The 17531-nt window shown below is 40.6% G+C and overlaps 1 protein-coding gene across 1 annotated transcript in view; it reads right to left on the reverse strand.

Annotated features, from left to right (window-relative positions):
* The window catches only part of PTPRR (protein tyrosine phosphatase receptor type R), a 139383-nt gene that overhangs the window by 34143 nt on the left and 87709 nt on the right, over positions 1-17531 (reverse strand). The window contains exon 6 of the mRNA XM_059816422.1: positions 1223-1409. Coding sequence (XP_059672405.1) covers positions 1223-1409 — 187 coding nt within the window. The remainder of the gene's footprint in view (positions 1-1222; positions 1410-17531) is intronic.

Here is a 17531-nt window from a genome sequence, read left to right on the forward strand (position 1 = left end):
ATTCCTCAGCTGCTGGGGCCCAAGTGCTAGGTTACATCTGCCCAGTTAATACATCAATAATAGTACATATGAACTCCTTTAGGATTCCTGGGTGAATACTAGCTTATTCCTGTGAGTAGCTTTTATTCATTTTATTGGTTTGTTCTAGAATCTCTTCCATTAACGCTTCAATATTAGACAGATCCTCCAGTGACCTGTTTGAATCTACTCCTGCCACAGACGTAGGAAATTCCTTAAGTTCTTCTATGGTCAATACAAATGCAAATAAGGCAGTCACTTCGCTGCTATTGCTTCGACTTCTCCAAATCCCTTTTCTACCCTTTTGATCATCTATTGATCCTTGTACTCTTCGGTAAGCTTCGTGCTTTTGATCTATTTAAAAATGAAGTTATGATTTTTTTCTTAATTCAAACCCTTTTTTGGCCTGCCTTATTCAGCTTTCACATTCAAATGGCTTCAGTTTATGCTCTTTTCTATTTCCCTTGTAAAGAGTGTCTCCTTGTATAGCCTCTTTCATCAGATGAAGATAGCCTCTTTCATCTGTCTGTTTTGCAATACCAGTCTTTTTCAGGTCTTAAAGTAATACGTAATAATGTGTTTTCCCTGACTGAGTTTTTCTGCTCTGACTTGTTTCTACCTGGCCACTGTCTTCACTTTAGATTCTTACCCTTTTTAATATTAAATACACTTGTAGGACACTTCAGGTTTTTTGGTCTTGAGTATATTAGGCTTGCTGTATGGAGTGCTTGTTAAAGATATTTTGGACAGACTGATTGTGGGTGTCCCTGTGTGCTCCAAAAAGTCATTTATAGTCAGTGAAAACTTAGTCTTCAAATTGCAAACATATGTGATGCTTACATGGGAATAACCAAAATCTACAATTATTACTGTGTTTTCTGTCATTATAGTCTTTATGATCTCTTTGAAACTGTCACAGTGTTACAGTCCTGGCTGTTTGTAGTGTAGCTCTAATATGACATTTATCCCATCTATGAATAGGGACTTCAAACAGAGAGGAATCTGTATTATCCATGGATATAACTAATTTACTTATCTCTCTTTAGTGCATAAACATAAAACACCACCTTGAAACTATCTAATCTGCCCTTCGGAAATGATTTGTACCTTGACATTAAAGTGTTGCCAAATTATTTTTTCCCCACAGTTTCTGTTGTGCCAATTACATCAAAAATCCTCATTTAAAGCTTATTGTTAAACTCACCATGAATTCTGTTTGAAGTAAATGAGAACATGCAACTGCGTCTCGAAGCTGTTGCCGTGTCAGGACGCGGCCGGCTGACTGTAGGTATTCCATCGCTACTTTTTCTCGTGGGGTTGGCACAGCAATGAAAGGTTCAACACTTCCCAAACTGCTCATATCCAAAGTCAGTGAGACATTGGATCCTCGTCTGCATTAGAAAATAGTTAAAACAGTTATATCAGACCTGTGTTACTGTAAGTCCCATACTCATGCAGCTGATCCTGAGTTATTTATGCACCCTGACTTTCTGTACAGTCACTGGGAGATTTGGGCATGCAAAGACTGCAAGAGTGGTTTCACTGGAAGCACTGGGTGGCCAGAAAGCTAAGATTTTACATATCACCCTACCTCTTGAATCTAACAACCCATGCTGCAAGAACAGTGTGCTAGGGAGCAACTATTTGGATTATTCTTAGAAGTAGAAACTGTTCCCTATATGCTACTTAATTGTTGTGGATGTCAAATGTGAAAGTGATATCTCAGTAAGGAAGAAATGTTTTACAAAAAAAAAAAAGGGGGATATATTTCTAACTGATACATATAACAACCTGGAAATAAATTCACAGGTATGTCAGCTACATGTTTAAGAATCTACTTAAATTAAATATACAGAATGGAGGTGAAAAAAGTGATAAAATCAGCAGAAACAAGTGGAAAGGCAGTGCAAACATCATGACTACCAAGACAGTGGAAAATGTCTCATGTAAGTTAGGAGAGAAGGGAGAGGCAATTAACCACAGTAAATGAGCTGCATCCTAGGAGGAGGAATAGTCACAGACTTAGAGGGGTTATTCAGAAATGCCAAACATCTCTTGCAGGACAATCAAATCCATCAACATTTCACATTTCTACAGGAAAATAAAGTTGGATTCAACAACACCTTTGAGCCGTGAAAATAGAAATAAAGCGCACTTATGTGTGTTCGGTATAAGTGCTACCGTTTTTGTTGCTTTCTCCAAACAACACTTAAGAAAACTGCCTTTTTTCATAGTTTCAACCCATCGATCCAATGTTATCTACTCAATCCTTAACTTTAGGCATATTGATTGCAATAAATGCACGCTCTGTGAATTGTGATGGCTAAACACACGCTTGTAAGCATTAGTCAAAGTTTTTGTGTTTACTAATCAGAAAATATACAGTATACAGAAAGACTGTAAGATTCAGCTGTCTGAACTGGGCTACAGATATCCAGCTCAGTGTAAACACCTCTAACATTTATTAAGCAGCTATGCACATATAGAGATAGGACAACACAAGCTTCATTCCTATCTCTGCACATTATTGTCTCTCCATTAATGTATGCTTACAGGGGAGTTCTTTAAGCTCTTAGTCGCTCTACCATGCTTGGATATGCAGAATCACAGAATCATTAAAGTTGGAAAAGACCTATAAGATCATCAAGTCCAACCATTAACCCAACACCACCATGCCCTCTAAACCATGTCCCACAGTGCCACGTCTACATGTTTTTTGAATACCTCCAGTGATGGTGACACCACCACCTGCCTGGACAGCCTGTTCCAATGGTCTAAACCTTCCCTGGCACAACTTGAGGCCTTTTCCTCTTGTCCTATCACCTGTCACTTGTACAACCACAACCTAAGATCTCTGTCCCAAGTCTCTCCTAATAGTCATCCTGCCAGATCAGAATACAACGCTACACCTTGCCCATTTTTAAAATCATATATGTCAGTGATTAACCATTTACTGGTTAATCCATTATCCAGCAACTCCAGTTTTCCTGCTAGGACTCTGCATGGTTGGGTGCATTTCTTATCGGCAGGAGAACTCCCACTGGGTGATTGTGACTGCACATTGCTCTGGACACTGGGATGTTGTTAAGATACAACTGTCTCTTTTACAGTAATACCACTTATTATTATTATAAATACCATACAGACATCATCAGATAGTATCTGTGAGGCAAGTGCTGTTAATATTGGGGGAATGCTTTCCTCTAGTCTGCAGCAAAAGTTGCTTGTGTTAATACTTGCTTTTTACTGCCCTTCCATTATTTATCGGTGGCCCATAGGTATTTGTATGAACACATATTTGAGCAAATTATTTGTCTTTCCAGACACTGTGAGTCCTTACTTAGTGCTGGTGTTGCTGTTCTGTTTTCTGGTCTTCTTCCACCACCAGAGTAAGTACTCTTAGGGTTTATTGCTTTCTTCTTTTTTTGTAACCATATGAACATAACACTTTTTTTTTTTGTTCTGACACGAATTTGATGCACTTCCTTTCCTCTTATACATGTCAGCAGATCCTTCAGTAATTTTATTTTAAATTAAACCATTTCTATCATGTCAGTCTGCATGAATAGAATTAACTTCAGTCACTCACCTGTCACTTAGCAAAACACAAAGCAACAATGGCCAAGAGACAAGACCACCTGGTGGAATCGGTGAATCTCACATTATGACATAGTGTCCATAAGCCTGTTTCAGCTTAGGTGATGGGTGGGTGATAGCAAGAGCTTTGCTGCCCAGGCCTGCAGATGGTAACAGGGAGTCAGCTACAGAAGCAGAGGTGGGAGAGGCAAGATGGAGCCGGGGCGGCCGCAGGCAGCTGGCTGCCTCCAGGGGTAGATGGGGACAATTTCTGTTGGCAGAGGGAAGTAGGTGGGGTATGACTATGCTAATTTTGCTAGGAGGTAGGCAGAAGTGAAGTAGCATCCTGAGCAGAAATGACTAGTAACTGATATACACATAGGCTACCAGTAGTGCTCTGTGGCTCGCTACACACCCTGCATCGTACCGAAGCCCCAGTTGGCGGTATCAGTGCTCATACCCAAATCCAGAGCCGTGACAACCTGGGAGGTGGGCACACCACGAGTCGGCTATGGTGGACGCTCTCTGCTGGACCTGTGGGAGGGTTCTGGCTCACGTACCCATCCCAGCTCCTCGGGGACTGCCCCTGCCAGCGGGGGAAGCCAGTCCCCCAGCTTCACACCACTTCTCAAGGAAAACATCCTGTTAGACTGCTTTCTCACAAAACCTTCCTGTGAAAGCACCTCTTCTGACCACGACTAGCAATTCATTCCATGGAAAAAGGCAGTTGCTCAAACAGGTGGCTCTGAGGGCGTATATTGCAAGCCCAATCTTTTGAAAACAATCCAGAAATCCACAGAAGAGGTGTGCAATGAACCTATCCAAAACTGTTTAGGCTACTCTGGTTGAGAAATGGGTAGCGATTTAGACCCAGACATACTTCTGGGAGAGCCTACTGAGATTACCTAATATAGAGGAAAAGTCTTCGCATTGTTCGGTAACAAAGTACAGTGAAAATGTTCATATTTTCTTTGGCTTTTACATTGTTATAACTGACAGTCTTGGCAAAAAGGCTATTTCCTTTTTAACAACAACAAAAAATATACCTGATCTAATTATAACTTTGAGTTTACAGCTTTTACCATTTATGGGGATTATTGACGAATACCTGTGCTGAGAATCAAATAACTTATTCTGGAAAGAAGAAACAGTTTTTGGCTGCATATTTAACACATTAAAAGCTACACATTGAATAAAAACTGAACATAGGGCAGAAAATAATTACCTAAAGGATAGCGGCCTTTTTAGAAAGTCCCTAGGAGGATATACAATAGATAATAGCTCTAAAGGTAATTCTTCCATAAAAACAGGCATCTCAAAGACCACTTTTGAAAAAGTATGCTTCACTTAACAAACAGATTTTAATAATGTTTATATTAGCAATATTAACTATTGCCAAGATTAACATTAATCACATAGATTTCTTTACTGCATTCAAGACCATGCTGAGGAACAGGCTGAGAACAGGACATTTTGCCTTGTCTTGAAAGATCTGGGAGGGCCTGAACCCATCATGCTCTTGTATGTCCTATAGAAAATGCTTATAGTCTCAGGTCATGCTCTGGACTCCTTGGATTCTCTATGTTCGTCCAACAGTTAAATTCTTCACTTTCTGTTAGAAAGAGTAGAAAGGAAGAATTCTCTGGTGGAAAGAGGTTAGGTAGTGAGCCCAACTTTTCCCACCTTACTGGAGGGACTGCCAAGGCTGGCCAGAGAGCAACAAGGAGGTAGCACCTAATCCAAAGCCTACTGACATTTTTGGTAACTATCCCTTGTCTCCAATAGATTTTGAATAAAGAAATCGCAATCAGACCAGTGGAACCAGTGACACTGCTAGTCAGACAACTAATTTTTCTTGGATCCCTCCAAACATGTGTATGTATGTGTGTGTGCGTGTATGTCTATCTCCTTAATACATACAGGTATCTTTCCATTTCAAATTAGAGTGAAGGAGCCATACACATGGGTTTTTCCCTTATTTCTAAGTATTTACAACCCTTTTTTACCTTCTAAATAACTTTATAGCCTTTATGTTACCCATATTAATAGTCTGGGCCAAATTAGAGAAGATTGTGTTATGATACACCTCCCCCAGCATCCCCTCAAGGTTGTGTCTTGATGGGGATGAGCATCATGTGAGGAATCTGAAGAATTGTAAACAGTCGTGACAACATTACATTAAAATCAGCATGAGACTAACTCTTCTGAAGTTCCACCAGCTGGGACAGCCACCTCATCACTGGGTATGTGAATAAGCACAATCAGGAAACCACTTGTGTCTGTGTATTGTCTAGTATCCCACAGGGGATCGTAGTACATACTCACAGCCCTCTTTTCAATTGAGTAATAGGAACAAGTCCAGTGATGAGAATCCACTGGAGTATTTTTAATAATACATTTATAGAAGCAGATTTTATTACAGACCACGATTAAAAAAAAAAAAAAAAGATTAATGCAATGTTTGCTTGAAAATTCTCAAAAGGAAGCTCCACCTGTCCACCTCGGAGGGCCACCACATTACTAAAGCCTATTAATCATTAGCAAGGTCATTTCCAGGTCTTCCCTGACCCTAAAATTAAGCCATAGTGGGTGATTATGAAAATCCAATTACCTGACATGTTTTCCCAGTTGTTTATTTAAGCTGGGTAATTTCTTTAAATACATGTTCCCATGTTTATTCAGCACTCCTGAAAAATGCAACGCCCAGATTCCCGGTCCTCGGTTTTTCATTCTCTCTAGTGGTTTTGGAAGCAGCAGTGACGGCTGCTGCCCTCCAAGAGCCATTGCCCTCCGACCCCGGCATTGCAGATGCGGGAGGCGCTTCCTTCTGCGCCCTCGGTCCTCCATCCCTCTGCCGAGCTTCTGCGCGGCCAAGGCGGGAGCTGTGTCAGCCGTGCAGGTGGAAGGAAGCCATTAATTAGCGGCAAGAATAGCACTGGCTGCGGCTGCTGGGGAGGGATTTTGCTTTGGGTCCTCAGATCCTGCTTGTACCAGGGGATGCTCTGCAGGGCTGCTCTCCCTGGGTTTTACTGCAGGGATGATGGGAAAAACACCACGATTCCCATGTTCGTTTTATTTCTCTAGTGCTCACAGACTAGGGTCCTGATTCTCTTCCCTTGCTGGTCCATCTCATCTGCAAATGCACTGAATTCAGGTGGGTTTTGCACTGCGGCAATTGCACTGGGAGAACACAATTAGGCATGTGGTTTCCACCACTTACTACCTTATGGGTGCCAGACTTCACCTGCTTATCTAGTTTTATGTTTCAGTAGAGTAACTCAAAGGAAAAAAAAATACAAATCTGTAAAAAAGGACAATGGAAAAAAATACAGATCTCAGCTTTCCTGCTGCTTTTAGCAAAATAGCGAAGAGAAAACATGGTCATGTAGATGCACAAATGTGATACGTAAAGCTGCGGTGGGGTGTGAAAAGCACAGTAAATCAGAAAAGGACACAATGCTGTTGTTGTTATTAATCCTGTATTTTGAAATAAAATAAATAAAAATAGGATACTCCATAACTGCCATTGACTTCATCAAGAGAAATCAGTATTGAAAAAAAGAAAAAGTAGAAAAGCAGAAATACAGAGGGGTTAAAACAATCTTTGCAAAGGACTGAACATACTGCCATTTTCTTTCAGCCTTGGGCAAACAGTATCACAGATCTTCTAATATATGACTGAGACATTTCTTTATAAATCCAGATTTATAATATCCATTACAGTCAGTCCTCAGAAGGTTAAGAGAGAGGACTCTCATTGAAGTGAAATATAATTTGATAAATTTTAAAGTAACATTCACAGTATCATTAAATAGTTGCTTCTAACAAGCATAAGAACAGTTTATGTATTTTTTACAAATGTTTATATATGATTCTTGCTCTGTACATGATAGCCTGAAATACGTATCATCACCTTGTACTGCTTATATTACTGGATGTCTTGGGAAAGTAGAGTTGAGTGAGAGTATGGTTACATTAATGGGTATGGTAATCTCTCGGGTTTTTTCTGACCATCAACATACTATCTCAAACAAGTCTTCTAAGCATGTGGTGAAACTCCATTATTGACCACCCAAACTCGAAAAAAGAAGATTCATTTTTTCCTAGGTCTACATTCTTTTCTTGGAAATTTAGAGCTCATAAGTTTCAGTTTTCTGTTGTGCTGCAGCACATATTAGAGAATATTCTGAGAGAAAACCCCACAAGTTCTGATAATATACAATACCCATTAATGTAATTATCCTCTTATTTACTCCTACTTTCAACAAAGGTAAATCAATATCATCAGTATTAGTTTGAGAAAATAATGAATAAAAAATTCATTATGTGACTATGTGAATATCATCCTAATAAATAAATATTTGCACATAGTACTTGCTTGTTGCATATAATGTACATTTATTTTTACACTTCTAGGTGCCCTGTGAAGCATTGTTATACAGAGGCTATGCTTGGCAGATCCATGATGATAACTCAGTTTCTCAAATGATCTCTGCTTTGCTTGCTGACAGTTCTGGGTTGCTGTTGTTTTCACTTGAACAAGTGCTGCAGCTTTTAGGAACCCACTCAGACCTGGGGTTATTGACATTTTTAAACAAACCAAACCTACATCACACCCAAACTGAAGTAATCAAAAATCAGAAGCTGTGATCAACCAATTAAGAAGGTCAAAGAAGAATTAGTGCTAGAAGCAGGACTAAAACCCAAGGTTCCCTAAATCTGTGTCATTTCTCAAGTTACCTTAAGGCATTTTGCAATCGTCATAGCTACTCTTCTCTAGAGGAAACTACTCTTCAAATGATTTCAAGATTCAGTATTATTTAAGGCAATCACTTACTTACTTAAGAAACAACAGCAGAGGAATACAAACTGATTTTGATAGAAAATCTGTAACTATGAATATAAAATGACTGATTTACTTTGCATTAAAGGGTAATATGCATTATGGCCAGTCTAAATTGATACAGCCCAATACCTTGAAGGACCTATTCCACTCAGCTCATGTTTGGTCATTTTGCAGCAACTTTACTATGCATGAAAATAGAAAATGCAGGACCAGAGTTCCACTTTCAGCACTTTGGTGTGCAGGTGGTCAAAACTTGATCTTCCCCCCTCTCCTGCTATCCCCTGACATACCAGTGCTACTTAAAACACAAGAAGTTACCTACTGACCTCCTATCATGCCTAGGAACAGCGGACCTCTCTTCTTCTATAGGCTCCTGGCTTCACTTCCAAAGCCTTATTCCTCTCATAGATTAACCTTCCTCTGGCTCTGATTTTTCCTCTCCAGAGAGGAGGTCCTGGACAGATAGGCAGATATTAGCCCAATGTTTCCACAAGCATGTTTAGCAATTCAATTGTTAATATTACTGTTATTTATAATATTTCTACTCTGCCTCACAGTCATCTGCACCCGAGACAAATCCTGTAGTCATTTGTGTGTTTGTGTCTCACCAACCGGAGGACCTCATTTACAGTGTATAATCTGGATGTAACACTGAAGTTAATACCTATCACCAGAACCCATAGAGGAAAGATATTTAAGCTCAGGATATTTATAATAGTCAGGATATTTAATTTGTAATATTCAAGATATTTATAATATTCAGGATATTTATAATATTTCTACTCTGCCTCACAGTCATCTGCATCCAAGACGAATCCTGTAGTCATTTGTGTGTTTGTGTCTCACCAGCCGGAGGACCTCATTTACAGTGTATAATCTGGATGTAACACTGAAGTTAATACCTATCACCAGAAACCCATAGATGGAAGATATTTAAGCTCAGGACTATAAGGCAGTAGGATGAAGTATGCTGAGCCGATGCATCTTCTTGGAAAGAACATCTGCTATGTCTGCTCATGTTTGCTCTATCACACGGCTCTCCTCATAGTATTCCAGTGTTGCAACATTATTTTTTCCCCACATATTTGTCACTTGAAAAACTGATGCTTCCTGTCTCTCATTCTGAGGTAGGGGTCTGGAAGTGATGACAGCAAGCTGTGTGCCTACTGAAAGGAGAAGAGGGATATATGGATGCTGTGAGGCAAGACTTCCAATCCTCTGCAACTTCCTAGCTACAAGAAGCCTCCTGGAAGTACCTGGCAGCATCCTCCAGCCCTCTCTGAGTCCATAGAAACTGATCAGGAGCCTCAGCTACGAAGTTTAAATAGCTTTTCTGGAAAGTGGAGGCACTTAGTGTTCTCTCCAGAGGGTCTGATCTTGTTCCCACAGCCACAAGCGAGAGCAGGCCAATACCTCTAGCACTAAATTGCAAACAAGTCTCAGGATCTACTCACAGCTCAGCATGTCAAAATGAACTGAGGAAATGGTTTTGACAAGTACTTCTGGACTAAGTTTTAAGCAATCAGTATCTGGTTAGGACAGGAATGGCTCAATATCCTGTAGAGGAAAACAGCTGACATGAGAGTAGTTTCAACTTTCCCTCTTTTAATCATGCTTTCTAATGTACTGCCAATTCACTCCTGTTCTGCCCTCGATAAGGCTACGCCACTCGGCTACGGGAACTGACTGTTCAAAAATGCAAAGCTTATACAACCTCCCATCTTTTCCTGTAGATTATTTCTACAATCAAATTGCATTTTGTCACGCAAACCCCTCTTTCCAATAAAATTTGAATGGTAACATAAAGCTCTATTTCTGATTCATATTCACATATAGATGTTTTCAGCATGAGTGAAAACTGAGTTAAATGTTCAGAAGTAAAAATAAATGAAGATGCTAATTTGTTGTGCTTATTTGAGTTGTTTTTTCAAAGAGCTGAATAAATGTTTACTAATTTATGGTTAATTTGCTTTAGATGGTAGAGCTTTAATTGAATGCAGTCTTGTTTATTGCTATTATTATCTGCTTGCATTCAGCATTGCTCTATTTCATACAGGAGGCCTCATTGCACAAACATACTGGATGACCGTTCTCTCTCCGATTAATGCACATGCTAATTTAAATTAAGCTGCAATGAATATAAACAAAAGGGATTAAAAGAATAGGGAAAGGGAAAAGAGAATGGAGAGGAATAACAATTAGCTGCTAGGACTGCACAGACTAAATAAATGCACAACTTAATGCACTCAGATAATGCATTTATTTAAGGTAAGCCAAGAAGAACTGTTAAAAAACCCCACATTCTGTCTGTTGTATCTTTTGCTTGAAAATTAGAAAAAAAAAAACAATTTGCAAAATACTTTTTGTCATACATGTATGAGTTGCCCCTCTATGATTTCAGTTCATAAGTACCTTCATGAGGCCTTGGAGGAGCTGTAGCCAGGCACCAGCATTTCCCATTTAGATCTCTTATCCAGGTGCAAAGCCTGATCACTTTTCCGAGTGCACACAAGGCTCACTTCTTTGAGGAGCACTACAGCATGCCCAGAGGGTGCTTGCCTGCAGTATACAGAGAACCATAGCCTATCTAAGAGAACTGAGGTAATAAGTGAGAACAGAGAGGTGCAACACTACTGCAATAGCTTCTAAGAAGTGTTTTTTTAAGACTGCTTAACTGAGATTTTTTGCTATTTAGTTGGTCAGCCCTATGGTAAATAAATAAATAATGGACTGATCTTAGATTTTTCAGCTTTTAGATGAAAAAAATGTTTGTGGGTTAGTTGTTTTTTTTTCATAACAGGAGCCTTATCAATAAGTCCATTTAGCTTCATGTATTCCATACTAATTAATCTCTTAAGCACAAATGCTACCTCCATCCTGCACCTGCTGGTCGTTTAAGGAATATAATCTACAACGCTTAAATCCAAACAAGCAAATATATCATCTATTCACACATTAATGTCCTTCAATATTGTTTTGAGACTTTAACCAAAACCGGGAAAAAGACATGGGTAGGAGTATTCTTAATGTAAATGGGCAGTATCTTCAGACAGTATCAGTAAGAGAAAATTATTTTTTACTGTGACTTGAAGACTAATCAGTACAATGAGTTTTTTCCTGGTGCGTTTGCCATTTGGGAAAGACAGGAAGGAACATCTGGGAAAAGAGGCGTTTACTACACCCTGTCAACCTTAAGATAATAAAAAAGCACATTCCTTGTTTATTTGACTTGGTCTTCATTATCTTTAAACTACAGCAAGTGTCACACAGAAGATTTCTAAGCAGACAAATGAATTGTTAGTGCACTTTGAAGAAATTACTGAACAGCAGCAGCTCCTGAAGAATGTAAAACCTCCACACCCACACCATTGCTCAACAGAGCTGCGCCATCTATGGACATATCTAAAGGGAGCCAGCGAAACTGCTCCACTCACTCGCACAGTGGACAAAGCGTCTAAGGCTGCCTGTACAGACCAGAAACTCTTCTAGCTCATACACTTTGGAAGGCACAGTCCCATTTCCAGCGTGACTTATGTGCTTAAGTTATACTGTGAGTTGATGGGATTTCGGCTGTTAGAGACAGGAACCATATCTGTGCACATAGGTCTGACATTTAGCTGCTTCTGAAGTTTCCAGAGCTGATACCTAAGTATGTAAACCTTTCTTTCTACCCAGCTTTTTCTTCTTGATTCACTTCAGTATTCTGGCTTTCCAGCCTTGCTTTCTATGGGAAGGCTTGCTCAAACAAGTAAATTAATGCACAAAGTGCCAGGATTCCCTTTGAAAACGAGGTTTAGCAAATCCACTTAGGCTTGCAATTTGAAATGGAGCAATGCTTGAATGATTTAAAAAGGCAGCTGTAAATGTCTGCATACCAAGCTGCACTTTACCTCGCACTTCAGAGATTAGATAGACCTTTAAAAGAGGTATTGCCGAGCTGTACAGTCCCATTTAGGGCTGAGCGGCTGATGAGGAACAGACAGGTAAGTTACCTGGAGCTCCTTTCTACAGAGCTTGGCAGATCCCTTGAAGGCCACAGCCCTAGTGACTGCCTGCCTTCATCAGAGGTACGTTCCTATAGGGGAGTGCATAGGCTGGGCTCTAGAGAAGGGAAATGCACCTGTACCTGTGCCCAGAGGTGAAGGCATGGGCCAGAGCGAAGGTTTTCTGGATTTACTCTTCCTCATACACACCATCAATGAGCCAGTAGAGATTCACAATTTCAGAGGCAAATAATTGTAATTGCTTCAGATTCATAGTTCTCTATTAGCAAAGGATTCATGGCATTAAGAAACTTAAATAACTGCATTTAAATTCACTTCTATGAATTTGAATAGAAGAAATGTGAGGAGTCTGATAAAAGCAGTGTTGCTCTAAATGCACTTTGCATTATGACATAAAGAGAAAGGAGGAGAAGTCATATCTGAAAGGTAAATCAAACTCCCCCCAACCCGACCTCCACACCATCTATCTTGGTACAAATGCTCTCAGTACACAGGGCTCCATACAGCTAATGATGTAACATGGGTTAGATTAACATACATTGAAGGGAGTGATGTAGAAATAGGAACGTAAATTTGGTGTATTATGTAAGATCAAAGGTTGACCAGTATCCTGTTTTCAACAATGGCCTGCAAGAGGAGGTTTAGGGAAAGAACCCAAGAAAAAGTAAGCAGGAGTTACTGATTGCTCAGTTAACACTGGTATTTAGTCTTAGTATGCCCTCCAGCTTCTGGCAATCTGTAGTTTAGGAACATCCTGAACCAAAGACAGCTCCCACATTTTTGTGTCTGGTGTCTTCTCCTTCAGACAGCTTTCTTGGCCCACCTTATGATCTCTGCACCATCCCAGGACAACGAGCTCCATAGCTGGGAGCCAGGCAATAGTGAACACTAGACACAGGGACTAGAGAGGAATTTAGGCCATCTGCAATTGAGAAAATCCTTGTGAAGAAGCAGAAAACATTTATTTTATTCTAATCTTATCAGTAAATTGCAAATGCATTCTCTGTAGCCAGAGGATTACCTTAGGGATTAATTACAATACCAGCTTTCTCCTTTTCACAATGCCTTCTTCTTTCGCAAATCTATTCAGTATTGTGCTCTGTAGGCCAAATTCTCTTCCCATATACCTCTGTAAATCCATGGAGGCAAAACAAGCTAAACAGAGTCTAAAGTGAAACAAGACCATGCAAATTGGATTTATTAGCTGTTGTGTACTTTCCTGGCGTTCTGATTGCTTTCCTTCATTTGTTGTAAGGCTAAGCTGTTACATCCACTATCAAATCCAGGGAAAGGAACTGAAAGCCTCTAGACTATGCAGCAGTCCTCCGGTGGAATTTGCTACAACTCAGGAAGGATTTGAGACATCTCAAAGACAGGAGATGCAGCTGCCAAGGGGATGGTGGGAAGCGAAACCACCAGTCCCAGTGGAGGGGCAGGCTCAGCTGCCTCTTGCCCGGCACCGGCCCCATCTCTTGCTGGCAGCACGGCTTTCCAGAGAGCTGCTATTGGTCATCCTGAAGCATTGGGACCGAGTTCCCTAGAGAATCATTGTACTTAACGACATTTTTCTGTGTGGGAATTATATACAGTACTTCCCCTTCTGATGCCTATCGCATATTTGAGCAGTTATTTGAAGTCACTGTGTTCTGGTTTGCTCCTGTTATCAAATCACAGTATTAACATAACAGGGATAATTATAGCTACCATAAATTAATAACAACAATACGCACAGTTTGTTAAGCATCAAAAGTATATTCTTTAATAGGGAACATAAAGGAAGTCCCTGTCCCAGAAATAAATATCACTGTCGTAGCTTCTTACAGACTCCCTCGGTTGGAGAACTGAACGAAGAGTTCAAGAGTTCAGGTATTTTATGAAGATAGGGCACTGATTTGCAATATTGTCTTGGATCAGTCACTTAACCAATTAATGTCTCACTTGCCTTACTATGAAAATAATAAAAAGAACTCCTGAAACATGTTGGCCATACTCAGTGAAGGTTCAAATTCAAACCAATATGATGCATCAGCAAGGATGTGATGGTATCAAAGCAGACAAACAACTCTAGCAAGAATCTGGCTGAAATGTCAGTGTCGTATGAAATCAGCTACTGTCTCTGGGCAGTATTTCTTGGGCTGTGCCATTCTCATAGCATACTCCGGGCATTCTCATCTCTGCCATGATGCTATTGCTTCGCCGTTTCCTGAGGCTTGCCTGATTGTCTGTATGCATCTACTACCTTGTCTGATGTTTAGATTGTAAGTTTTTTGGATAGAGGATCATTTCATTTTTGTGTGTATATGGAGCCTTGCACAGAAGGATCCTGATCTGTGACTGAGCCTCTTGGGTAGTATATTAATAAAAATGCTAAAAAGGATTTCTCACAAGACCTGAGAAACAGTCTGACCCACAGATTTACATGAAGTATTCTTTGAGGAAAGGTGTATTTGCAAACAAGGGACACTTCTGCTAGCTAGCAATGTTAAGCTTTCTGTACATACTAGCTCATACTGCGTAAGAGATCTCTGCTGAATTTCCAGAACTGTCATAATTTGTAAGTGTTATCCTGACAATGCACAGAAATAAAATGAATTACAGTTGCATTCAAAGAAGGGATTCATGGCCTGGAATATTAACTGATGGCTACAATATAAGCTGGATGCTTAGTAAGTACTGTCCAGTGTATGGCTTCCTGCAATTCAAAGACATCCTTGGATATTTTATATCACGGTTTTGGAGGTGCTTTGATGTTTTCCTTTTCTTTCTTTAACTGTGTTCTGTGTCTGTTTCTAACATTTTAAATTAAGGGGAACTGAGCTAAATTCAGCTTTAGGCTGCCCTGCAGAAGAGTTGGCCACAAGGAATGGCATGATCAGTGAGAAATACATTCCAAAACAACAGGAAAGGTGAATATTTCTGTTTTAACTTGAGGCACTGGTGTTTTTCAGACATTAATAGGAGCATTCAAGGACACTTCCATAAAGCCCCCAAATCTGAAAAATCAACCTGTCTTGTAAATTTCAAACCCCTGTATGTCTAACAGGGATGCTCCCTTCTACATCAGTTGTTTATTCTACTGAAATTATTACCTGTGGGTTCCAGTCAAGGACTCATGAGATGCAATGTACCTCATCCTGCTTATAACCCAATCTCATAATGCAACTGGTTCTCTTCTCCCTCTCTTTGTCCCTTAGCATGGCATTTCCAACCTGCCGATGTGAAAAGGCGATACAGTTGGTTGTGAATGTCACAGAGGGACACATCCTGCTATTGGTTGAACTGAGATACTAGGAGCATTTGAGTTCAGCGAATGTGCATCTCTTCACTTTCCCAGATGTCCTACTCTGCCTGCACATTAGGACAGCTGGTGAAGCAGTCATAGAAACCCTGCCTGGGATGGTCAACCACAGAAACGAAGCAGAGGCAGAGAGGAGCTGAGGAAATCAGTCACTGGAAAGCTGCGTTGGAGTTAAACCCTCTGACCAAACGGCGCTTAAAAACCCAAATCCACTGCTGGACAAGACAAGAGGATTGATTACTCACACACCTCAGATTGCTCATGTGCCCAGGGCAACAATGGCTTGTCTAATCCTAGGCCTGAGAATCATTTAAATATTAACATGGATATTTCCCCTCAGTTTCTTGTGTCGTGTGTTACTTTTCAAAGGATCAGCTGGACGAATCACTGCAAAACCACCAAAACTGTCTACCAGATGGTGACCACTGATTAATTTGTCTTAACTTAAGCCAAAAAGGAAGAAAATGCGATGGGTGGAGCAGTAAAGACAAGCACAATCAACATCCGACCAAACAGGGTTTCCTGTCACCTTGGGAACGACACTGATTGGCACTGCGGTTTCCTGTGTACAAGCTAAAACCAGTAGCAACTGGAGTAACAAGAATAAACGCCAGATAAGAGACCTGGGAATACAAGAAAATTATTACAAAATTCCTGACGAAACCTCACAAGACGGTAAAGGCAAAACCAAGGGTAGGCATGGGCTGCATGCTAAACTGAGCACTCCCCAGCATCTGAGAGAAGAGGACTACGAAGCTGCACCAGAAGAATTTCTCCAAACAAGGGTGGGCTAATTTGCCTGAATTACCCACTCCCAGAAATGAATGTTACGTGCTTTGATGAGCTTTTAGTTCTTTGCAAGAGGGAAAAGAAGAGTTGTGGGACAATTGAAAGCAGAGATGGAGCTAGGAGTGGAAATGTACCATCTACCCACACTAATCTGAAGTAATTTGCGAGAGGTGCTAGAGACACAGGGAAACGGATTGAGGGTGTAAGTTTGGGCGATGGTATATAGTTATTTGCATCTATTTGTTTAGCTTGTAACTCCCACAGAGTTGTGTTTCAAAGAGCTCTAACCACAACCAAAACACCTTCCTAACCATCTAGGAGTCAAATAGTTAAAATACGGTTTTTAAAGGGTTTTTGTTAGGCTGGTGCCTGAGTTCACTTCCTCTCCAGAGAAAGGGGACAATTCACATTCCTGCCCTCTTCCTACACTACAGATAAGCAAAGATGTCTGTAAGGGGTTGGACAGAACAGACGTTTGTGTAACTCAGAGGTCCAGCGCTTGCAAAAAGTTTTCAGAGTGACTGTGCACTAACAGAAATGTTACACAAATGGGGGTAAAGCATTATTCTCTCTCTAGGCATGAATCTACCTGCTAAAACAGACCTCTCAAACACTGAGCAGGAGACCCTCAGAGCTGGATCCCACTTCATGTTCCTCATTACTTAGACCAATTTCTCCCACCTCGGTAGCCCAGGTTTTCAGCCCCTGCCCTTACCCTGTCACCCAGAGTGCAGGTGCCAGCAGTCACGGTGTGGCCTTCCGGCTAGTTGAGATGGCCTGAGGAGGAGAGAAACCACAATGCCGGGCTGCAGGGAGACCCTGCACTGAAAGGAGTATTACCAAAAGGCACAGCCCGTAAGCAGCTGCCCATGATAAGGACTGCTACCCTCATGTCAGCTGCTACACCAGATGTGCACTTCTTCGTGTGCAAGCTACAGCTAGAAAAAAAATTAAACCGCGCCAGGAAACAATCCCAGGCACTGAAACTCGGTAATCGATA

The sequence above is a fragment of the Gavia stellata genome, chromosome 4, assembly GCF_030936135.1.
Source record: "Gavia stellata isolate bGavSte3 chromosome 4, bGavSte3.hap2, whole genome shotgun sequence".
Taxonomy (NCBI): domain Eukaryota; kingdom Metazoa; phylum Chordata; class Aves; order Gaviiformes; family Gaviidae; genus Gavia; species Gavia stellata.